Source organism: Lissotriton vulgaris, chromosome 1_1 (genome assembly GCF_964263255.1).
Source record: "Lissotriton vulgaris chromosome 1_1, aLisVul1.2, whole genome shotgun sequence".
NCBI lineage: Eukaryota > Metazoa > Chordata > Amphibia > Caudata > Salamandridae > Lissotriton > Lissotriton vulgaris.
This window is the reverse complement of record NC_141685.1, coordinates 1,267,913,008-1,267,938,412: the sequence shown is the minus strand read 5'-3', so window position 1 is coordinate 1,267,938,412 and position 25,405 is coordinate 1,267,913,008. Positions and strand designations below refer to the sequence as shown.

General features: G+C 45.0%; 1 protein-coding gene across 1 annotated transcript in view; it reads right to left on the bottom strand.

Annotated features, from left to right (window-relative positions):
- Window positions 1-12,215: 12,215 nt before the first annotated feature.
- LOC147748972 (protein FAM171B-like) overlaps window positions 12,216-25,405 on the bottom strand; it is a 163,557-nt gene continuing 150,367 nt past the window's right edge. The window contains exon 3 of the mRNA XM_086936509.1: window positions 12,216-14,093. Within this exon, the coding sequence (XP_086792635.1) occupies window positions 12,878-14,093 (1,216 nt within the window). The 3' untranslated portion in view covers window positions 12,216-12,877. The remainder of the gene's footprint in view (window positions 14,094-25,405) is intronic.

Sequence of the window (25,405 nt, the reverse complement as noted above, 5' to 3'; positions counted from 1 at the left end):
GTGTAACAGGTCTAAAATAGGAGGCCCTGCTACGTACCAAGCAGATTAACAAAAGGTAAATAAATCCAGGCAAACTAAGTAATGACTGGGCACAATAGCAATTTAAAGTAACCCTGGGCAAAGCACTATGCTACACTTGCATAGTTTGCGAAGTTTGCGCAACTTCGCACTAGGTGAACTGCACGTTGCACATTGCAAAGATGCCTAGCGTAGTGCAGCGGTCATTTTTTGCTTGCTCCCATCAAGTTGGCGACCATGAGCAAGCAAAATTACATCCCCGCAAGACTTTTTCCTTGTTCGCGATCAGCAACATCAAGTTGCTGATCGCGAGCATGGAAAATAAACCTCCCGGCGAGATTTTCAACGCGGGGAGGTCAGGTTTCTCATTGCGTGTGGTCGTGCATGCTCGCAACTGCTCGCGATGAGAAACTACCAGTCCGCGGTGAGAAAGCTGCAGCTCGAGTAAAAATTTACTCAAGCGGCAGAAAAGTACAGCTTGCACTGTGCAAGATGCAGTTTTCAATGATTGCACAGTGCCGGATGCTTGCCCGCACTGTGCAATCATTGAAAACGACATCATCCACAGTGGGAACATGCTACTACGCAGTTCCCGTAGTGCGAAGTGCACTTTCGTAACGCTACTTCGCAAACTACGCCCACCCTTAATTTAAAGCTGCTCTGGCCTATTTTCTATTTCAGCAGCTAAAGCGCCAAAGAAGCATTAGAAGGAACCTGCTTTGCAGCTTTAAACCGATTTGTGTGTGTGTACCGGCACCCGTACTTTTTGTCCAGAGCGGCGGGTAGGACAGCACTGAGCCCCGAGTCCCAACTTGGTAGTGACAGGGAGAAATGGGTAAGACTTGGATACAAGCGGACTACTTTTTTCCGTAACACTCAATTTCTGGTTAGGTATCTGCACTGTAGAGCAAATGGTCAGGGAAAGCAGCAAGTTTAAAGCTTAAGGTATGGGCCTACAGGTGTTGCTGTGTCAGGCCAGAAGTAACTCCCCCAGCAAATGTAAGGCAGTAATGGTCCACACGCCAGTTCAATGCACAATAAAATCAATTCCCTCCTGAGTAATTCGGTCATTGGCACTATGTGCATGAGGAGCCAGGCAAAGAGAACAGAAACATGGCCAATCACTCTGTGGCTTCAAAATAAGGTCAAACAGTGGTTGCCCATGTTCTGTAATTGTCCCACACATTTGCTGCCTTGCAAGCAGGGACCAACCAGTAGTACTCAAAGCAATCCATACTGTGCTTTAATGTCGTTTATAACATTAAACAGCAAATTGATTGGTTGGAGCAGGGCAACCAGGCACACCATAGGTGACAGATGGGCTGTGCACCCTATAACTCCCAAAAGAGTGCAGGGTAGAAGTAACTGAAGTACACATGGACTGGACAAAGCAAGAAACCTGTCCAACACGACATGCCAAATGTATCTAAAATAATATAAGTGATCCCTGGGGAGACTGCGAATCAATACAATTTGCCCCTCCTGCTCTGGCACTTTTTTCAAACATAGCCCTTGAAGTGCTGTGGTCGGGACAGAGAGCTAGCAGATTTGCAAACATAAGGATGATTTTCAGATTGTTTCGGTGGCGGCTCATGGAAGGTTCCTGCATGAGGGCAGTTCTCCACTGCCCCAATGAATGTACCGCCCCTGGGCTGGACTTTAAAAAGATACATTATTAAAGCATTGTGTGAAGTGCATGGCCATTTGAAGACTGATCATTTTCCATTGAACTTGCCTCAACATTCTCACGGACATGCTGTTTTACTCATCAAATTCCATACACATTTGTGGAAATCTTCTTTCAGCAAATATTTATCATTTACATATCACCAAGTAAAGTGTCAAATCCTGTTGAAATATTTGTTGGCGTCAAACTCGGAATTACAAAAAAATGGTGCATTCCTAAGTGCTGATATATTTTCTAATATTTGCACAGTTCCTTTACAGGTAATTAAATGTTGTGTATTAGAAAAAAATACTCCCTGTACCCCAGCAATATCATCACAAAAGTTCACTTGAGAAAAATCTTTAACCTTGAATCCTTTGACTTTCCAGTCAAAGATGAAAAACAAAACAGAAATCTTCATTTTAAAAGAATAAGCAGCAATTTGTCAGAAGACGAACCTGACATTGGGCATCTGTCTTCAAACGCACAGAAAATGTGTCAAGATAAAAAATAAAATATAAAATATAAAGGCATCGTTGCTCATTCACCTTCCGAACTCCAGCATGGTTATTTTGGGTGGTGCTGACGCTCCTCAGCACTCCTTCTTCCAGTGCCTATGCTTTCACAGATAGATACTTGGGTGCCATTTGACCCGGGCAGCAACAACATATTCTACACACTATGCAACTTTGTTTCTTTCTGCCTGGCTGGCAACCAGTAACTGTGTTTCTTTCTGCCTGGCTGCCAACCAGTAACTTTGTTTCTTTCTGCTTGTCTGCCAACCAGTAACTTTGTTTCTTTCTGCCTGGCTGCTAACCAGTTACTTTGTTTCTTTCTGCCTGGCTGGCAACCAGTAACTTTGTTTCTTTCTGCTTGTCTGCCAACCAGTAACTTTGTTTCTTTCTGCCTGGCTGCCAACCAATTACTTGGTTTCTTTCTGCCTGGCTGGCAACCAGTAACTTTGTTTCTTTCTACCTGGAAAGTATTACTCTGGTACTACTTCTCAAACTGCAGGCTACAGATACACAGCAACTACTGAATATTGTTTGGGCCTACCATGCCCTTATTACAATTGCACTAATGATAAATAGGGGACTCTGGCACCCCCTCCAGGATTGGGATTCCTGCCCTCTACCACACACACACCGCAGTGGCTTGAGTAATGCTTCTGTCCTCTCCCACTGAGCAATTCATCAACTTCATAATTTGCCAGAGTAGGCTCGAGAGCCTGTCAAAAGTCAAAGCCTCTCAGGAGAGCTCACCACTAGAAGTCTTCGAGATGATCTTCTACCCACTGGAGAAATGTCACTAATTCCAGCACCTACCCATAGGCATTCGAAAGACGGAGTTGCTAGCCTGCAAAGATGTTTAAATTGAATTAACACTAACTTTTGAGGGACTGCTGCTAAGGAACCCCACATGGTCATTCCTCACACCTTGCACATGTGAATAGCAATGAAAGCACCAAAGGACTTAAGAATATGAAGGAGTTCTTGTGGGGTAAGAACAGCCCTAGAGCTGAAACTGCCTAGTGTAATAATGTGGACCCCTATTGATGTACAGTCATAATGACAACCAGACTGAAATACTGCTTAATGAATGAGACCTTAATGCTACGTATGACTGTACTATACATCAGGATGGTAACAAGATGTTATTTATTCTTTTTTTGTTGTTCTTTGTTCTGAACTATAAAACATAAGAATATTTGTTTTTATAAAAAGAAACCGTTTTCCTATTTCTTTTGCCTTTATCTTGGTGTCTCCCAAGCAATGCCCCTCAGAAAGATTTACATAATCTCGCTAGATTGAATGCTGGAGGTGTGCGGATTGCCCTATCCAATGTGTGATGATGGCGATGATTTAGTGATATACGAATATGATCACGGATCCCCGAAAACTAATTCGGAGTCTCGGATGGGAGGAGAGGTAAAAAGAACTGGATGCGTCCTCCCTTTTACATTAATTTCTACAATAAAGGTATCCTACACATTTAACTGATCTTTCTGTGGATATTGGATGATGGATGATGTACATGGAGGGAAGCTACATCCATAATGTTTTATATACTTTGAAATTTGTAGTTGTCTTGTGCTATTTTTATTTTAACTTTTTTGTAGAGGGAGGTCACTTGCTGATTACATGCACCTGCCGAGACATCAGCACATAGCATGATAAAATAAGGACAAAGGAAGAAATAGGAGCGTGGACACAGGAAGTGGGCACTGTAAGCTAGAGGGGAGGAACACATACAACATGTGAAGGATCAGATCCAAACATTACCTTGGATGAGTAAAACAGTTGTGTCAATGCATCATATCAGAGCACAGACAATGTGCTGCCCGATGCAGCTATCCATCAAATACATCTACTTACTTTAGATGTGAAATCCAGGCCTATGATGTGCATGATAATTATACCAACTTTTGACACATTGTGTTTACCTCTCATTCCATGCCTTCCCATGAAAGTATTCTGTGTGTCATTTTGGACTTCACTTATACATTTGTGTGAAGTGCATTCTGTTCAAGTCAAGGCCTTATACTTGGTTTGAACAATTCCTCCCAGCACCTACTTAATGTACGTTGCATCATGATCCCATTGAGCAGGTCTTGGGGTTCTGACTTCCTTTCTGCCTCTTATCGCTTTGCCTTTGTTTTGTCCCCTGGTGTTTTGTTATTTGTATTGCCCATACTTCACCCTTTTGTTATACTGTGTCTGGTGATGACATTGCAGATTGTTGTTTAATTTCTTGTTTGTTTCACCCCACCCCCTATCGATTCCTGCAATTTTTTCTGACTCCTACCCACCACCTCCCAGTGACCTACCTCCCAGGCCCTACTTAATTGAGGTCGCCGCTGGCACAAAAAAAGGCAAGCCTATATGTGCCCATCCGTGTCTGGACCGTGTCCAGCACCAAGAACCCTGGCCCTCCGGCCACCCAGAAATAAGCCACTGCAGAGCTCTATGACCTGGAGCCCAGATGTTACAAGAACTACTGCTGCATTGCATCTCATCGATAAACGGTAGAACCTTTCACCTTCTACCGCTTCACCTGCAACCCCGGAACTCCACCCTCACAGAAATCCTCACCACACCCACCTCACCAACAATGACCACCTCTGAACTACTCCACTGACTCCCTGCTCAGCACCCGACCAGTTTGCAAACATGCACCAAAATCTGTATGACCCTCAGCACGCTCAGCCCAGTCTTCTACAGAGACCTGGTCCAACCACACCTCCACCCCTGACATTGCCACCATGATGCCCAATGGCTACCATTTGATACACCAGGACTGCACCAAAAAACTGTGGAGGCATCCCCATTATCCACAGAGAAACCAACCCTCACCAAAGACAACACTACATCACTCGTGGAACACCTCAACATCCAAATCTCAGTGGATATCAAAACTACCATCTGGGGCACCCTCCTGCACAGATCCCAAGACCATGCCCTGACTCCAGCAACACCATCCCTGAATTAATCTTCCCATTCGTCATAGACTCCAAGCACTACATCTTCCTCTGTAACCTTAACTTTAACCTTGACAACACCAATGATGCAACCACAACCAGCAACCAGGAAGCCAGGAGCAACATTGGCCTCACTCAAATTGTCACCAACCCCACACAGCACAGGAAACATGCTTGACCTGATCTTCAATGCCAGCAATAGAGTCAAGTACATTCATGTCACCAACCTCACTTGGACCAACCACACCATTGTCCACTTCACCATCACAGGACCACCATGCAGTGGCGGACTGTCCATTGGGGGCGTTGGGGCGTTGCCCCCCCGCCCACACCCGCAGCTCTCTCGGCGTACTGCTCTGAACTGAAGTAAACTCTCAGTTTACTTCAGTTCAAAACGCTGAGGGACAGTGCCGGTCTGTCAGCATGATGCAGGACCGCCCACCCCCTTCAGAGTCTGAAGGGGGTGGGCGGTTCTGTGTCATGTTGACTGACAGGCATAAGGCATTGTCTGGGGCAGGCAGCAGCACACAGGTGCGCATGATTGGGGACGGAGGCACATTTTTTAGCCTTGCCCACGCATGCGCACTTGTGATTGCTTGGCTGGCGCATGTCCATTAGAAGAGCAAAAACTCACTCTCCTAATGGGTAGAAAGCAACCATGTCCTATGTGTCAATCCTGGCGCTGCTCCAGCACCAGGATTGGCTGAGGACGGAGGGCGGGGTTCCGGTTTCCGCTCCAGTGTGAAGGCGCCAAGGTCCCACTCCCAGGCCAGAAGAAGATGCGGCGCTGTCGACCAGCGGTAAGGTAAGTGCGCAACTTTGAGAAGTGGAGAAGGTGCTGGGGCTTTCTTTGTGGGGCAGAGTGCAGGATATCGGCATGGTGGTAAGTACTAGCTGGTGTGTAAGCTCCTCGGCCTACAACAGTCTACAGCGGGTCCTAAGAATGCCCACCCTAGTATCGCCATCTGATGCTCCCCATTTGAATGTTCCCGCTACACAACCCGGAGGACTGTGAGGCAGCACAGTTGGACTTGGTATTTTATAAAAGTGGGCACGCCATACGCTTCCAAAAATGTGTTTTTTGCACTGAATGTCTTTATGAGTGTAGCGCTACACCTACATGGAGTCCTTTTGCATGACGTGAAAGCCCTGATGTATATGCAAAGTGGGTATTATGAAGTAGATACTGCACACATACTGATAGGAGAAATGATCACACATGCTGATAGGGGACATAATAATGACATACCTAATAACGTTACACAAAGTACGATGCCCGGGCTTTGGGTGAAATATCAGTAGCTAATGAAAACAGGGACAAGAAATTGGCAAAAGTTTTTTGTGTGCAACGTTGTATAGTTTTTTTTAATGAGAAATACGTGTAAGAAAAAAAAAATACACATATCACGCAGTTTATGCTTATGTCGTCACATGTGTGAAGACAATTGTACTTAAGACTACAAATCTCAGGCAAACACCGCTCGGTGACATTTCATCATGGCGGAAACTAACTCCCGTTTGGGGTGGCAGTGGCACGAACATGGCGTTAAAGTAGATAGATGTGGAAACCTGCCCCTCACAGAACGGGCACTTTATCTGCACCTTCACGTTGGTAAGAGGCTGCGCCAAAGAACAGTTCAGCAACGAGGCGAGTCCTCCCCACCTCATCTGAGGCACCTGGCTCCAAGGCAGAATGGAAGACTCCACCGTGCATTTAAAGTACCCCTCTAATCCAGTTGGCAGGAGTCAGATCTAAGCACGCAGAACCATCCGCTTTTCTTGGTCTCTTAAAACTGTGCCTGCGCAAAAACTTAATTTATCTGACCTTTTTTGACCCTGATGTTTTACCCTAATCAATGGGCCACCTGAAATCACCTAGAAAGTATTTATTGATTACTACATTCCGGTAAGGGGAAACATCCTTTACAACGCAACTTTTACCACGCAGTGCCTTTACAACGCAACTATTACAACGCAAACCATTACAACGCATTGCGCTGGGGGGCGCTCTAGGATAGGGAATAGATTTAATTTACTATCCAACACCTTCCCTAGTGTCCGCGGGGACTGGAGTTGGAATAGTAAATTAAACTATTCACTATCCAGCACCCCAAAGCACTATGCGTTGTAAAGGTTTGCGTTGTAATACTTATGTTGTAAAAGCATGCGTGGTAAAAGCATACGTTGTAATGTCATACATCCTCCGGTAAGACACGGCTAATCATATTCCTCGTTGAAATCTCCACGTAGACGCATGTTAAGGATACAGACTGTGACAGAGCATGGGCTAAGAGGCGATTAACATCCATCATACGTTGTTGTAACATACATCTAATAATTAATGAGACAGGGACATAATGACTTTTGTTATCATTATCCAAAACATGGAAAGGTAATGAATATTCATGAGGATTTAGAGACTGAGTCCCACAAATCATCCTTTTCACATAGTGCTTGCTGCTACAGTCTTCCTCCTGCTTTATGGCGCTGCAAATCGTGCATTTGTCTATTTCTGGCAGGGCGACCTACATACAACCCATAGTGGGCAGTCATAAGCAGTGCGCAGAGTATGTATGTATATGTGTAAAAAAATGTGGCACATTCCTTGGCACTGTCCATCGTGACGGGCCATGTTGGCAGGTATCATTGTGGTAATGTGTACCGTTCTAAATTCCCACTGACGTAACCGAGCATGTTAGAAATGGAAAACTGATTCCGTCTATATGGGCTAATAGTGTGCGCCTGACATTGCGCATACTGTGACATGGGTTAACACTAGGAATAAGTGCCGGCGATAGGTGGCTGGTGATGTGCAGGGATGTGTGTTTGTGTGTGGATGTGTGTGTGAGCGTGTGTGTGTCTGTGGGGGAGTGTCTGTGTGAGTGGATTGATGTGTGCTCGCTACGGTGCAGTATGCAAATCAGTTTATGCCACACCACTTTCAAATGTCACCAGCCGCCACTGCCACCATGCACCGCCACCAAAGACCCCAGTTTCTCCCACCGCAGCTGGTACAATATGATGGAGACGAAATGAATGGATGCCCTCAACGCCACCTAGCCCACCCTGCATCCAACCTTAAACAGGCTGTACAGAATTTCTCTGCCTGGATCATCAACTGCACCGACAGTCATCGCCCCAACAAGCCAGCCAAGACCAGCAGGGCCATCATTGGTATACACCAAAACTCAAGACAATGAAACACAACTACAAACTGCTAGAAAGAAGATGGCACACCAACAGAGACCCCACAGAACAATCTACCTTCAAGTCAGCCCTCAACAAATACCACCAACGCCTAAAAGACATCAGAGTTGCACTGTCAGACTGCATTGAAGCAAGCTCCAACCACAGCAAGGCACTCTTCACCATCGCCAGAGAGTTCATAAGCCTGTTACCCACTGCAAACATGATCTCCACTTTCCAGGATCTCTGTAGTACCCTTGCAGACCACTTCCGCTATAAGACGTCCAATATATACAGTAACTTTGAACCCCAGCCCATCAACCTTTACAACCTCAGTCTGACGGATGCCACCCACAACCACCCACTCAGTGCATGGTAACAGCTCACCACTCCGAGTACCACAGCCACCATGAACTCCATCCACTCTGGAGCCCCATGGACCTCTGCCCCCACCACTTCTTCAAGCTCGGGAGCAAGAAAATCAGCGAACTTACCTCCATTCCCAATCTTTCCATCATAATGGCCACCTTCTCTGTAATACTCTTGCAGACTACTTCCACTATAAGATGTCCAATATATACAGTAACTTTGAACCCCAACCCACAACCTTTACAACCTCAGTCTGATGGACGCCACCACAACCACCCACTCACTGCATGGGAACAGCTCACTACTCAGAGCACCATAGCCACCATGAACTCCATCCACTCTGGAGCACCCATGAACCCCTGCCCCCACCACTTCTTGAAGCTCAAGAGCAAGAAAATCCATGATGAACTTACCTCCATTCCCAATGCTTCCATCACCACGGCCAGCTTCCCCGGCAGATAGAAACAGGCAGAGGTCAGACCCCCGCCTCAAGAAACCCACCTTCCACCACAGTGAACTCAAGAACTACTGCCCCATTACTCTGCTCCCCTTCCCTGACAAAGTCTTTGAGAAAAGCAAACACAAATAGATGACGGACGGAGCACTGAAACTTTTCAGACACTCACCCCCAGTCACAGATCTGGGTTGAATCCATCATCATTCTTTAGCTCACTTCGCCACCTCAGTTTAGACCCAGCTATATGCAAATCAGTCTTGACCCAGTGCCTCATGGTAACAGTCCATCCCAAACTGCCAAGCCAGGTCTTCCCTGAACCGGAAATAAGCATCCTGGGACTGGTTTCGTTGTAACACACTTCATCATCCAGGCTAGCTTGAATCCAGTGACAAAGTGAGCAAGGGACCTGGTCTGGGCATACGCTGCCAACTTAAGGGGAACAAAGCATATACAAAGAGATGATGGACAGAGCGCTGAAACTTTTCAGACACACCCCCCCCAACATTAAAGCACAGTATGGATTGCTTTGGGTACTACTGTTTGGCCCCTGCTTGCAACGCAGCACATGTGGGAGAATTACAGAACATCGGCAACTACTGTTTGACCTTATTTTGAAGCCACAGAGTGATTGGCCATGTTTCTGTTCTCTTTGCCTGGCTCCTCATACACATATTGCCAATGACCGCATTACTCAGGAGCGAATTGGAAGAGAGCAGTCACTTTTAGTTGTTCATCTCCAGCCGGTGAGCACCTGTTTGTAGGCTCTGCTTACAGGAGGTATTCAAGGCCAGTGTTTCTACTGGACACTGAACACGCTTGATGACTTTAGTTCTTCAGCTATGGTTGTTAGTAAGAATGACATTGTTTTAAGTGGTAAGTGTGAAGGAGAATTTAAAAAAAAGATTTTAAAATAACTTCTGCGAAATGATTGCCAGGATCGTTCATTTTTAGGGAGTTTCATTAGTCAAGGTAGTCTGGGGTGCAAATTTCATTCTCAAATGATTAGCAGACAACACTGTGGGCGGCAGTACATGTATTTAATGTGAGCCTTGGTGGGAAAGATTTTGGTTTTGTGTGAGGGTAATCAGAGTGGGGCTGTTACCTTGTCTTGGGGCACAGTGGCGTAGGAAGGGGGTGCCGTGGGTGCAAGCCTGCCCGGGTGTTATCACTGTGGGGGGGGTGAGGGGGGGGGGGGGGGTGGAGAGGCAAAATGGCACTGAGGGGGGTGACAAAATGGCAAAAATATGTGTAACAATTTTTTTTACCGTATTTTAATAATTTTAATGTGGGTGGGGGGTGACAAGAAATGTTCCGCACTGGGTACCACCTGACCTTGCTATGCCACTGTTGGGGCGCCCAGTCATGGAATGCCCATAGGGCTCAAAGGGCTTCAGCCCCCCCCTTCTGTGTGTCAGCCCTGGCTAAGATGGCTTCCCAGGCCCACACAGACAGTTTTGAGCTGCTGTGGGCTGGCTGGTCTGGCGTCCGTCATATTGCAGCCGCACCAGAGTACTTCCGGGCCTTTAAAAGAACATTTACTTGTTAATGAGGCTTTGTTGTTCTTTCACCTCTTCTTAGAGCCCCTGCATCTCCACTCTGCCTATTGCTAGAAGAATTAGCCCCCAAAACCTTTATTAGCCCCACCACCCCCAAAATTTGACTCTAGTTAGTTAGGCCTCTGGGGGCGTCTTATCAACTTGCAGTATTTTCTAACGTATTCACCGTGTTGACTGCAGCCCTTGCGTTGATAACTTTTGAGGGTCATGCAAATCTGGGAACGAAGGAAACAGGAATATGTGGAGGGAGAGGAGAGATCCTGATGTACTAGGGCGTCGTGGCAGGGCCTGTTCTAGGATTTTTGGGGCCCTGGGAAGAAAGAGAATGTGCGAGGCCCCTTTAAATTGCATAGACGTGACACATTCAGGGCGGTTTGCATCTACTCCTGAAGCTGCAACCCCTCCCTCTCAGCCATCTACAAGCACCTCTTAACTGCTCATCAAGGGCTCATCTCCAGAGAGGGTTATTACTGCCAGGGATTCAAACAGCAGGGCAATAGCCATAATACTGTGTCTCTGTGTGGATGGAGGGTGGAGGCCTAATTGCTGGACAAACCTGAGGAATGTGTCTTCCTGCAACTGGGAATAGGGCCCCCCTCCCCTCTGGTTTCCCTTGCTACACCATAGCAGTGAGGCCAGGGGAGGGAGGCCTCCTAAGGTGGGGCCCTTTCAAGGTGTCACCATTCATGCCATGGTTTGACTCTGTCGCATTGTTGTGGGCCCCAAGTTGGAGAGCCGACTAAGGGACCTGTGCAGCTGCCCACACTGCCCATGCCATTCCCCGGCCCTGCTCCATGGGCTGCCTTTCTGTCCGTCATCCTTTATTTGACAGATAGGTCTAGACTTGGTAGAGAACTGGTTGGACTGCTATATCATTCCTTCTGTGACAGATGTCTAGGCCTGATAGAGGACAGTACTGCTGAGGTTTAGGGGACTTATTTAGCAAAAAAGCTTCTTGTTTTGTTCTAGTCAAATCCGCTGCATCCTGATTTGAGTGACAGCAGTTATAGGGAGAGGAACCACCAGGCATCCAATAACAAACATCTTTAGACATTCTAGGCCCATTATTGGTTGCACATATAAAAGCAGAAACATTCCTCCAATCCTGTACTGGAGCTACTGTCCTATCGCTAGGTTTTAAAACAAAATCATTAAAACAACAAGCATTGGCAAAGACAGTAGGTCTTGGCAATCCAAAAGTTATAGGCGTTGTCAATCTTACTGCATGTGTGTACAGCACCGGGGCTGGTTTTGTTAAAATGCACATATGCATTAACATTGCCAATGTCTATAGCTCCCCGACTGCTGAGACCTATTAACTTTGCTAATGCTTGTTAATTTTAGATGATAAACCTCGGAGAAAAATGCTAGCATGTTAATAATTTGACACACCTATTCCATAGTAATTTAAGTACCTTTGAAGGACTCAATTAACAATGTAAACAAAACACGCAAACAAAGCATTTGATCAAAACTAAATTTGTTCAGTTAGAAACAGTTTATTAAAATCATAAGTTAATATTTACAGATGTTTAAGATACATTTAGTCATTGCCCCAATTAAAAGACAAAGAATGATCCAAACAAAGACTATTACGACTGTACTATTGAAGCTTGGACCTTTAGTATAGCAAACAAAATCCCCAATCAATGGCAGGTATATCTTGATTGTCAAAATCCAGCAACTCGGGTACAAAAGCTACAGTTCTCCAAGACTGATTTCAGAACAAAGGCTTCGCTGGGAGCACCCTCAGTATCCAGACTTGTCGATGGCAATGGTTGTGCTAAAGAAGTTTGCTTGTGAGACATTAATGGATTTTCACAAAGTTAGTGATTTCGATAAATGTTCAGTGGCAAATAAAAAAATTTAAAAAACAATCCCCATAGAAAACTCAAACAATAAAAATGCCTATATAACCAATCAGACAAGTATGTTTGAGGAGATCGTCCCACGTGCAGAGACAAAATATTAAATACAGTACAGGAATAATATCTGTACTTGTGAAGCCAAACGGTGCATAGGAAAGCAGATCTAGAATCGTGTTTCTACCACCCTTATCCAGGATACTTGATGTAAGCAAGATACCCCTGAATGATGTCCTAGCCTGTCCAAGTCCGATCTGAAAATGAGCCCTTTAAGCTATTCGTTCAGTAAATCCCCATTAAAGGTCTCTCCTCTCTTTTTTGCCACTGGCTTCTCTTGTTCTCATTCAACTTTAAAGCTGCCTCAGTATGTGAAATCTGCACTTCAAACCCTGGCTCCTTTTCTTCCATTTTCTTGGTATCTGAATTGTCTATAGGGCCGCTGCAATGTAGTTCTTCAACTTCGAAGCTGCGCCTTGCCTCTGAAGTTCGGGAATGTTCTAGGGTTCCTTGCTGGGGGACCGGCATTCCAACACAGCCTTTGTTTATATTTTGTTCCGGCCGCAACTGGAGTTCAAGGATATCTACTCCAGAATCCAAACTGGTCACATTGTTGATGTTTTTCTTGCAACTTCTTGCACTGTCAGTCAAAGGACCATTTCCTAGGAAGATAAACCAGGCCTTTGGAGAAAGCAGGTCGCGTGTTTTTGGCAAGTGAACAGCAGACTGTCCTGTTAAGCTGTTCCCCTCCACATTCACAGCAGTCAAAGATGACGCTCTTAGAGTCCCGGGCACAGGTTCAGATTCCGTACACCTATTTTGGTTGGGAATATCAGCAAGTCTACTCTGTTGACTTATTCGCAGCAAGGAGTGCCGACTCAGGATACTAGTTGTTGAACGCCACAAACAGTGCAGAGGACTACTTCTTTCAGAGAGAACTGAACAATGTCCCTCTTGTCTTGTTGGCCTCATGCCATCCAAAGAAGTATCATCTGGAATAAGAGACTCTTGAGGAGTTTGCAAAAGGGCTGAGTCCAACTGGCCTTTCATAGAGGAACTATGTCTCTTAGAGCAAGTTTGTTCCCCTTGCGAGCATTCCTGTTCCTGATCATTCCTCAAGCTACTTTCCAGTAGTGTAGGGCATGAGCTGAAAAGGCAATAGGAAGTAGATTCTCGACGAATACGTTCACATTCTTGCCTTTCCACCAGAGGGAGCTCTGAGCTTAGCCTAGCTTGTTGACTTAGAACTCCCTGTTTGCTCTGCACGGTAGCCCAGTTTTCCAAAGTGGTGCAAGATGTTCCATGGTCCACACGCAGGTTGACTACACTCTTTCGTAAGGACCAAGAAGAAGTCGGACGGATCTGTGGTACATAAAACGACAGGCCTGGAAGGTCAAGGAAGTTCACATCGACACCAGTCATGGAGGTGGTCTGCTCCTTGGTACGCCCATTCAGCATTCTTCTTTTTCTTTCAAGGTGTCGCATTTGAAAACATTTTTCCCTTGTAAAAAAAAATATTTTGCAATATTAGATTTTTCAAATATTTAATCCCCATCATTTCAATTACTTTGCAGTTTGGCCAAACAATCCGATCATTAAACCATTTACATCTTCAGAGTCAAACATCCCCGTTTGTATTTGCGCAGAAGAAGAAAAACTAAAATCTTTGTCGGTTCTCCATTCCCAAGATTAGCAAGCCTGAAAAATTAATTAGACTGTGTTCAGTTTAATAACCTGTTTTTCAACCCTCAAGTGTACTGCGTGGATTTCCAACCATCCAGCAAACTTCATAATAACCTTTGAATATCTCTCGTTGTGCTGCTCAGCCAGTTTATTCCCTCTAGAGTAATAATAGAGGTACTTAAAAATATTTTGAAAAGGTATTTTACTGAAAGAGGTTATATCAATGCATTACATTATCATCAATTAGGCAAAATAATGTTTTGTGAATTGTTCAAACTAATAGGGCTATAGTTTGCAGGCCTTGGCCTATCCCCCTTCTTATATATTTACAGGATCTCAGCGATCTTCCACAAGGGGGGAATCTTAAGACCCATTAATATAGCAATGAATACAATATTTATGTACGGTCCCCACACTTCTGTGTTGAATTAAAATATATCATTTGGGATCCTGTCTGGGCCCCTGGTAGGGGCAAACATGCACGAATTTATTGCATTTAGTGTCTCTGGTAGGGTGAAAACAAGATTGTTAACTTTCTGAGCAGAGACACATTTACTCATTTTGTCATCCTCGTCGATGGCTCCACTGTTGGAGTATAACTTGCTCAAATGACCAACCCAATCATTGGGTTGGACACAAAGATCCAACTGTGCAAATATACAAAACAAAAACCCACAATTAATCGATATTGTATTACTGAAAGGCATATGCATTATCCGCTCTTCATCATGAACTTGAGAAATTTCCAACAATCTCAGGAAACCCAGAATCAACTTTGGGTATCTTTTATTATGTAAACCCCGCTTTTGGGTGCTATGCCTAAAACAAACAAGCATTGGCATGGCCAATAGGTCTCACCTTTGGCAACTTATGTGTTTAGCCAGAACTTTTGGCTATGTTGTAGAGCATTGTGACTGCTGTGCGTTATGTTCAAAACTCACAATAAAAAGTGTTAAGCATTTTTGTTACCTTTAAACAAAGGCAACATTATATGCAACTGAAAAACCGGATTAAAAAAAGATTTTAACATTAAAATTGTCTTCTACTTTTTTTGTGCTTGCACTGCTGTCAACTACTTCCTGCCTGTTCTCATGCTTATTTGTTATTTTTTTGTTTATGGGAGAGCGGGACATAAATAACGTGCTAGTGGATGTTTGAAAACAGTAATTTAATTAGAACACGAGCAGCGGACAGACACTAGGGGAGAATCAACAGATGCCAGATTCCAAGGACAGACTGACATGATGCTTAGGTGGTGCGCTGATGCAAAATGGTGGTGGTGAATGAGGTTTGGTGCTCAGATGGTGACACTATATGGTGTGAATTGGAGGTACGTTGTGGATTGTGGAGTTTTGGAGTTGAAATATGTTGTTTGGTGTGTAATTATGCGGTGTGTATTGGAAATGTGTGGAGTTGAATTGTGTGGCCTTGAACTGTGGTATTCTGTGAAATTATGCTTAGTGAAATTGGGTCATGGTGTGGAGTGCATTTTGCATTAAGTGCAGTGTAATTGTGTAGCATATAATTATGTGGCTCTGAGTGGTATTGTGTGGGGTGTATGTTGCATTCAATAGAGTGTAATTATGTGGCACTAAGTGATATTTGGAGTGTATGTTGCATTGAGTGCAGTGTAATTATGTAGCAAATAATAAAATTATGTGGCACTAAATGGTATTGTGTGGAATGTATTTATGCTGCATTGAGTAGAGTAAGTATGAGGCGTGTAATTATATGGCAGTGAGTGGTATTATGTGGAGTGTATTTATGTTGCATTGAGTAGAGTATAATTATGTGGTGTTTAATTATGTGGCACAGAGTGGTATTATGGGGAGTGTATGTTGTATTCAGTAGAGTGTAATTATGTGGTGTGTAATAATGTGGCTTTGAATGGTACTTGGAGTGTATCTTACATAGAGTGCAGTGTAATTAAGTAGCATATAAGTATGTGGCACTGTGTGGTATAATGTGGAATGTATTTATGTTGCATTGAGTAGGGTGTAAGTATGAGACGTGTAGTTATATGGTACTGAGTGGTATTATGGGGAGTGTATGTTTTATTCAGTAGAGTGTAATAGTGTGGCGTGTAATTATGTGGCACTGAGTTATAATTTGGAGTGTGTGTTGCGTGGAGTGCAGTGTAATTATGTAGCATATACTTATGTGGCACTGTGTGGTATTATGTGGAGTGTATTTATGTTGCATTGAGTAGAGTGCAAGTATGTGGCGTGTAATTATATGGGAATGAGTGGTATTATGTGGAGTTTATTTATGTTGCATTGAGTAGAGTGTAACTAGGTTGCGTGTAATTATGTGGCATTGAGTGGTATTATGGGGAGTGTAAGTTGTATTCAGTAGAGTAATTGTGTGGCGTGCAATTAAATGGCACTGAGTGGTATTACTGAGTGGTATTGTTTGGAGTGTATGTTGCATTGAGTGCAGTGTAATTATGTTGCATATAATTATGTGGCACTGTGTGGTAATATGTTGAGTGTATTTATGTTGCATTGAGTAGAGTGCAAGTATGTTGTGTGTAATCATATGGCACTGAGTAGCATTATGTGGAGTGTATTTATGTTGTATTGAGTAGAGTAATTATGTGGCATGTAATTATGTGGCACTGAGTGGTATTTGCAGTGTATGTTGCATTGAGTGCAGTGTCATTATGTGGTGTGTAATTATGTGGCACTGAGTGGTATTTGGAGTGTATGTTGCATTGAGTGCAGTGTAATTATGTGGCGTGTAACTATGTGGCACTGAGTGGTATTTCGAGTGTATGTTGCATTGAGTGCAGTGTAATTATGTAGCATATAATTTAATGGCACTGAGTGGTATTGTGTGGAATGTATTTATGTTGCATTGAGTAGAGTGTAAGTATGAGGCGTGTAATTATATGGACATTGAGTGGTATTACGTGGGGTGTATTTATGCTGCATTGCGTAGAGTATAACCGTCTGGCATGTAATTATGTGGCATTGAGTGGTATTATGGGGAGTGTAAGTTGTTTTCAGTAGAGTAATTGTGTGGCGTGTAATTATATGGCACTGAGTGGTATTACTGAGTGGTATTGTTTGGAGTGTATGTTGCATTGAGTGCAGTGTAATTATGTTGCATATAATTATGTGGCACTGTGTGGTATTATGTTGAGTGTATTTATGTTGCATTGAGTAGAGTGCAAGTGTGTGGTGTGTAATCATATGGCACTGAGTAGCATTATGTGGAGTGTATTTATGTTGTATTGAGTAGAGTGTAATTATGGGGCATGTAATTATGTGGCACTGAGTGGTATTTGGAGTGTATGTTGCATTGAGTGCAGTGTAATTCTGTGGTGTGTAACTATGTGGCACTGAGTGGTATTTGGAGAGTATGTTGCGTTGAGCGCAGTGTAATAATGTAGCATATAATTATGTGGCACTCAGTGGTTTTGGGTGGAGTGTATGATAGAGAAAGCCAGAGACAGAGATCATGGGAGGCTGCGAGTTTCAGTCGCTGGTAGGATGAAGGGGGTAGGTTGGGACAGGGATAGATACTGATGTGCAGGGATGAGCGGGGGAGAGAGACCATGGGATGGCGAGGGTACCAGACACTGGTAGGGTGAAAGAGGTAGATTGGGACCGGGATATATATCGATGGGCAGAAATAGGTGGGAGGGGGCTTCGGAGGCCTGGAGTGGAGGGCAGGGACATTACTTTTCTGGCTAAATCTTATGGTTCAATGAGCACTGACTAGGAGCTCCCTACTTTGAACAGGCCATGTACCAAAAGTGCAGAGATTTAAAAAATATTTTCAATGCACTTACCTAATTCAGTCCAGTGCACACTCTGGTGATTAAACAACTGACATTACCTTTTCACCGATGACTGCGGCATGCACGCACTTATGTTGTTTGTGCATATGCAGCTGTGTCTAAAGTCCTGCAGTTCCCCCGGGGCACAAGCAGGCATCCACTTCTGTCTTTTTGCTGCGATCAGCTGTAATGACAGAAGTGGATGCTCGCTTGTGCCCTGGGGGGACTGACATAAAAAACAAGCGTGCTGCGCCTAGCGCTGGCAGCAGGGGAAGGGAGAGAGGAGGGGGCCTGCGCCTGCTTCCCTTACAGGAACGAGCGCCGACACCATATGTTTGCAAGTTAATTACAGCGCTCGAGCCCACAAGGGAATAGCCACATGTGAATGCGTTGCCCTTGAAGGCAATGGAACGCGTGCACTGTTGTGGCTTAAAAAGGAGACCAATGGCTTAAGGTATCCTCCAAAGCAGCGCATGTGAACTGCATAGGAGAGACCTAAAAAAACTAAAAGAAGACGTGATGACGCAATTATAGTTGCCTCTTTCTGTGGGTGTGTTCATAAATCACAGTGCATGCGGACATTGATGTAATTTTCCTTTTATTAATCCATTTTACAGGATGGCGGAATCGAATCAAGTTTTTTTTATTGTGAAAGCACAAAAAAATAAGGAGATTGGGGTGAGGGCTATTGGAGTAATTTGTAGGGTTTGAGTGGAAAGTAGAACACTGGGGAGGGAGGAACATGGGGGTGGTATGAAGCATACAACTGAAAGAACACCACAAAGCACAGAGGAGTTTGGAAGGGGAGAAGCACACAAGTGAGATAGTGAGCAGCACTTAAGAGGGAAAAACATGGAGGGCGGGTGTTGTGAAGTCAGCACACTAGTAGTTGGGAGTGGGCAGGGCTAGGGGGCCAGAGGAAGAGGAGGAGCGGACACAGGGAAGGGTTAGTTAGAGTAGGGACAGGGTATGAGCAAGATGTACAGAATAAAGCTCCAAGTTATACAGCAATAAGCGTTTGTATTTATTGTAGCAGGATGCTACAACTGGCGACGAGGGTGGGATAGGCATGATCATAGCCTGCAGAACCCAATCGGAGTGCCCTGTCCCCTGCAGCATCAAGCAAAGAATCTGCTGCCTGGTAGTGCTGCCACCGGAGGAAAGAGGTCAGCAGCCGGTGACCCTGCTTCCCCCCAGTGACTGTGGGAGCCCAGAGGGAGCCACTGGATTGAGCGCTGAAACGCTCAGGAAAAGAAAACTGTTCGCGCTGGAAGCGCGCGTCACGCTGGATGCGTGCAACTTGGCCCCCCAAAAGAACAGGAGTCAGGAGCCCACTCCGACCCTGTCTAGCACCTCAGATCGAGCCCAGGATCCCCCGACGTCGTGGACGCTGTCCCCGAGAGCCCAGTGACAAGCGCTGCTGAGTGCGCTGAAAACGGAGCCCGGGTGCCGTCGGAGGTCGGAAAACCACACGCCCGATGCGTGAGGTTTGGCATGCCAGCGGAGAAGAAGAGCGGGAACGTGGAAAGTAAGGCGGGAGCCCACCCCAACCTCACCTGGTAGCTGTGGTGGTCGAAGAAAAGTGAGCCCTGATGTGTGCTGCCCCCGAGGACGCCGGCCGGTGAGTCCAGAGTGAGCTAGCAGTGCATGAATCAGGAGAAAGCCTAGTGTGTGACTGCAGTGACGGCGGCCATCTTTAAGTCAGACGCTCGTCAGGACAGACCCCTTAGCTTTCAACGAGCGGCCATTTTGAAGTCAGGCAAGAAAAGATAAACAAGCATTGGCAAACGGAGATAAACAAGCACTGGCAAGAGCAAATAAACAAGCACTGGCGAAGGGCATACCAGCATTGGTACATGCAAAGAAACGAGCATTGGTACATGCAAATAGACAAACATTGATACATGCAAATCAACAAGCATTGGACAAACGGAAACAAGTATTGGCGAAGAGTAACTAAGCATTGGTACATGCAAAGACAAGTATTGGCGAATGAGTAAACAAGCATTGGTACATGCAAAGAAACAAGCATTGATCCATGCAAAGAGACGCAAGCACTGATACATGCAGATCAACAAGCATTGGACAAATCGTGGTAAAGGAAGAAAACAGGCATTGGTGAAGGCCAAACAAGCATTGGCGAAAACCAAACAAGCATTGGTAAAGACCAAACAAGCGCTGGCGAAGACCAAACAAGCAGTGGCGAAGGCTGAACAAGTGTTGGCGAAGGCCAACCAAGCACTGGCGAAGAACCAACGAGTATTGATAGGAGCAAATAAACAAACATTGGTATGTTGGTGAAGGCCAACCAAGCACTGGCGAAGAACCAACGAGTATTGATAGGAGCAAATAAACAAACATTGGTATATGCAAATAAACAAGCATTGGCAATGACCAAACAAACACTGACGAAGACAAGTAAACAAGCACTGGTAAATGCAAAGAAGTAAGCGTTGGTAAGGCAAATAAATAAGCGTGGATAACGGCGCGTGGACAACAATGAACAAGTCTTGGCAACCAAACAGAATAAGCACATGCTAACACGAGAGTGAATCAACTAACAAGCAAGAACAACCACAAGAGTGACTTAACAAACAAGCATTGACAAAACAAAGGTCAGCATGGGTGGAAACGCGAACAGTGAGAAACGCAAGCGAATGCGCAGTGGCGAATGCCATGAAGTAACGCGTGTCCATTAAATAAAGGAAACAACAAGCAAACACAAATAAAGACAACGCATAAATAATTACAACGGAATCAGCAACTAGCACGAGCCAATGCGCGTGGGAGTAGCCAATGAACACGCACGACAAGCAAGTGAAATCCAACATTGTCACTAACCATGGATAAATTCAAGGGTGCAATGTTGACCAAACACGGGTGAACTGAAGGAAGAACTGACAATCAAGCTCAAGCTAAAACACAAGCAGAAGCAACTGAAACCCGAAGAAAAGTGTACAGCACAATGCCCCGCGTCTACGACAAATCAGAACCTCCTTTTCTCATGGCGGGAGGAGACGTAGCTCAACGTTTCAATCCACACCTTGAAGTATCGACCCCAGCGGCACGGATTGACGATTGGATCCAGGGCCTCAAACGGCACTGGTGGCTGGAAGCATTGGACAACTTCTTGAAAGCCAACGGTGAGCAAAGAGAAAGAAAATGTCTGGTGCTACTCCTCCATCTGGTGGGTCCCGAAGGGCCGATGCCCAATTAGAACATTTTCCAAAGAAGAAGCGGACATCTATGATAGACTCCAAGAGGAGCTCTGTGCCCATCTCAATGCACAGGCAGAGGTGGATCATAATCGCATGGTCTTCAACACAGCACAGCAGGAACCAGACGAACCATTGCCGCATTTCATCACTCGGTTGCAAAGTCTGGTACAAGGCTGCCATTTCAACACATTTACAAATGAGGATGCTGTTCGGCTCCGAATAATTGAAGGCTGTGAAAACCCCGAAACAAGGCACAAAATACTGAGAGGGCATTGGTCGCTAAAGGAACTCATCAAGAATGCAAGTCCAAACAAGAGACAAATTGAGGGATGTGCATCTGAGTACAAAACTTCGAGATACCTGGGAAGAGAGAACCCAGAAATCCAACAAACACAAAAGGAGAGAGAGAGAAGGCAGACCAGCGAAAAGACAACGGGGGAGACACTGTGACAAAGAAAGTGACAAGGAGTACTCAGAGTCAGATTACTCAGCGTCCGACCACTCAGAATCAACCAAAGATTACTCAGAGTCAATCATCCAAATAACTCCCAGGAGTCATTTAAAGTATGACACACGCTACTCTGACGAGGAGGGAGCGTCCAGTGGGACAGATTGCACTCCTGGACAAGATGGCATTCTGCATAAGTGGGGGAGAAAGACAAACCATAGAAGAAGGGGCCGCAATGGTCAACACCGAAAATCGACGCCGGAACATCAATCGCCAAGGAGTGAAGATGAGTCCGAGGAAACAGCTGGCAGGAGAACACATCAGCAACAGATCAGAGATATTAGAGCACCAAACAATCGGGAAGAAGAACCAAATCGCGCAAGACGGACTGGTCCCTCAAAACAACAAGCAAGAAAAGATCCATGCATCCATGGGCCCCGTGACAACGAACAAACAGAGCGGAGGTGGGTAACCTCAAGCGAGAAGGACGAAGAGGCAAAAGCTTGGGATCAAGCACGAGGAACAAACACGGAATCTTCAAACTATCTCCCAAATGAGACAACATTGAAGGTGTTCCAACAAAGACACACGGAGAAGCTTTTCAAAGACAATTCCGAGGTGGAAAGCAGCTCGTCACAGACTACCCGTTTCCGAAGACCACCTGGTAAGACATTCTCAAAGGAACACTCACAGAGGGAACTGACGGAGCACCCCTCTGATTCAGAAAGCACGTCGGTTCGATCCTCTGAGTCGGCAGAGTCGTGGTCCCGACAACGACCACGCGCAACATTCTTAAAGGAACATTCTCAGAGGGAAGTGACGGAGAACCCCTCTGATTCAGATAGCATTTCGGTCCAATCCTTTGAGTCGACAGAGTCGTGGTCCCGACAACGGCCATGGCGCCAAGCACCTGAACACATCAGCGAACCAAGGGACACTCTTCCCGTCAAGAGCGACATGTCTCACACCAATGTCAATGCACACTCGATCACTCCACCTGACAACCTGTCACATCATTCACAGGTGCATCGCGACACAAATACTACACCGTCACCCCGGGTAGGGGCAGCAAGGTTGACTCGAAGGTCCTGGTCCTGGTCCTATAAAATGGAAACAGACATCGTGGCCATTAGCACCCAAATAAAGACGGACCAACCAGTCGATCTGCAAAGGAAGCAGGACACGTCAGGAGAGCCGAGTCATCATCGGATAAGAACGAAACACACAAATACCCAGCCGGTTCAAAGGTTTGCCTGTTCTAGGCGCGAGCAGGAGTGGGAGAGACAACCCGAGACAGCCAATCAATCTCCAAGCCATACCAAGATGACCTCCCCAGTTCATACCCCACCGGCTGGCATCCCAGACTCGAAACAGGAAGACAGTGTTGTTCTTAACCTGACAAGGCAAAAGGAAGTAAAAATACAAGCAGACACTCGGAAGGGAACTAGAATTACATCCCCTTGGAAAAGAGGCCGAGCGTCACGTGAGCACGAGTCACAAAGGACGACAGACTGCCGATATCAAACTGAGCTCTCCATAGGCACCTCAGACACTGAAGGCTCCATCTGTCCAGACTTCAGCAGCAGAGCTTGTCTATACAAGGACGAACCAGTGGTGATCACGAAGGGGAAAGGAACCATGTTGACTGCGGAGTACGAGCAGCGGCTAGTCACTAGAAACATCTCACACTTTAAGGAACTGTCACAGGGCACCTCCAGAACCCTGAGTAGTGAAATGGACACTCTCAGTTCGGATGAACTGCATCCTGATGATCGTGAAAGCACCGCTCCGATCATTGAGACACTGAGTATTAATAGTCCGAGAGTCAGGTTGCCACGACCTCATTGTGACATACGTCCACACAAGAGACTGATCGTAGAGATGGACTGAGAAGTCAGTATGTTTTGTTTGTTTTGTTACAAAGGGGGGAGATGTTGTGAAGTCAGCACACTAGTAGTTGGGAGTGGGCGGAGCTAGGGGGCCAGAGGAGGAGCGGACACAGGAAAGGGTTAGTTAGAGTAGGGACAGGGTATGAGCAAGATGTACAGAATAAAGCTCCAAGTTATACAGCAATAAGCGTTTGTATTTATTGTAGCAGGATGCTACAGCGGGGAAAAACACACAAGCAAGCAATCAACACAAAGCTCACGGGTGAAGGAGTTTGGGGAGAAGAAGCAGACGAGAGAGAGAGCAGCACATGTTCGAGGGAGAAAGCACACAGAACACTTTGGGCAGGCCTTTGGCAGAGGGAGAAGCACAATAAGTGTTTCACCAAAAAGAAACAAGCATTGGCATTGCCAATCGGTCTCACCAGAGGGAGTGCGGAGGAAGGAGAATTGCTTTTGCAGAGCAGATTGTGCAGTCCAAATATTGCCCATCCTTTTCACGTGACACTTGAGAAGTACATGGTATGAAAGTGCACTTAGCACATGACTCATGAGGTGTTAATCAAATTAATGCAAGTGCTGCACTTGATATATATTAAAGAGTCCCTTCACTTTAGGCTTCGAAAACAGACTCACATGAAAGTTTTACCAAGTTTTACCATAATCAAGTGTGATTAATAAAGAGTTTTTCATATTTAGTAAAAAATGTATTCACCATTAAGATGAAATGTGACTTTTTAAATGTATGTGCTACTTCACATGAATAATATTTAGTGAACGCAAACTGCGATCAGAATATTTCTCATAGATGTAGGAAGCAACTAGGTTGAAAATGATAACATTTTGTGATGTGTACATTAAATATTTCTTATCTTTGATTTAAACATAGTTCTCAGCTATTCTTACCCACATTTAATATGATAGCTTATTGAATATTACATGCAGTAGGGAATCTAATGTATTAGCAATGCATATTCATTTGTGTTCAAATTTCCACACATATTAAATGTGCAATATTGAAATTAATGCAAAGCGTGACAGGAGTAGGCCTGTAATTCACCACACTGAATAAAGCTGAATTAATTTTTCTGCTTACTCGACATTTCTTGCAGGTGTTCACATGCATTATTAATTTAGAACAGATACAGTAATGTACTAGAGATAGTGAACTCAGGACCCTGAGAAAAATATCTTGATGAAGGTACATGGAGTGAAAGCGCTAACTGAATGAGCCATTCTGGAGAAGTTGCCATTTACGTATGCCTGAGAGAAGGATGCTGTTCCAGTGTTCAGTGTGGGATAACATAGTCATGTTGTAGTCTGCAACGGAATAGGTCAGGTGAGTACAATGACCCACTGATGGTGTAATCTAGGGGGTTTTGACAATTGAACTTTACACTAATATACCGTTCCCTTTGGACTGTTACTCCGATTCTTCCCAGATTACTTTCAGACTCTGTAAAGGATCCCTCACAGATTATTTCCTGATGCTGATTAGATTCCTTTGGACACCTTTCCTTGATTGTCAGACGCTGGCCTGGTATATGACGTCCACTTACATGTAAGTGGGCACCTTGCACCAGTGCAGACAAACCGTATGGTGATTTAAGAGGTCTTAGACAACCATAGAAAGCTCTCTAAGTGGTAGCTGTGGAGAGCACCCTTCAGACTTAGTCCAGAAAGAGTGTAAAGCAACATGTTTTAACAGAATGCAATCTTATAGTATAGATTAAGTGAAAAGAACCACACTAAGTATTTATAAAAATATGTATTTATTATATTATACTCTCTAGT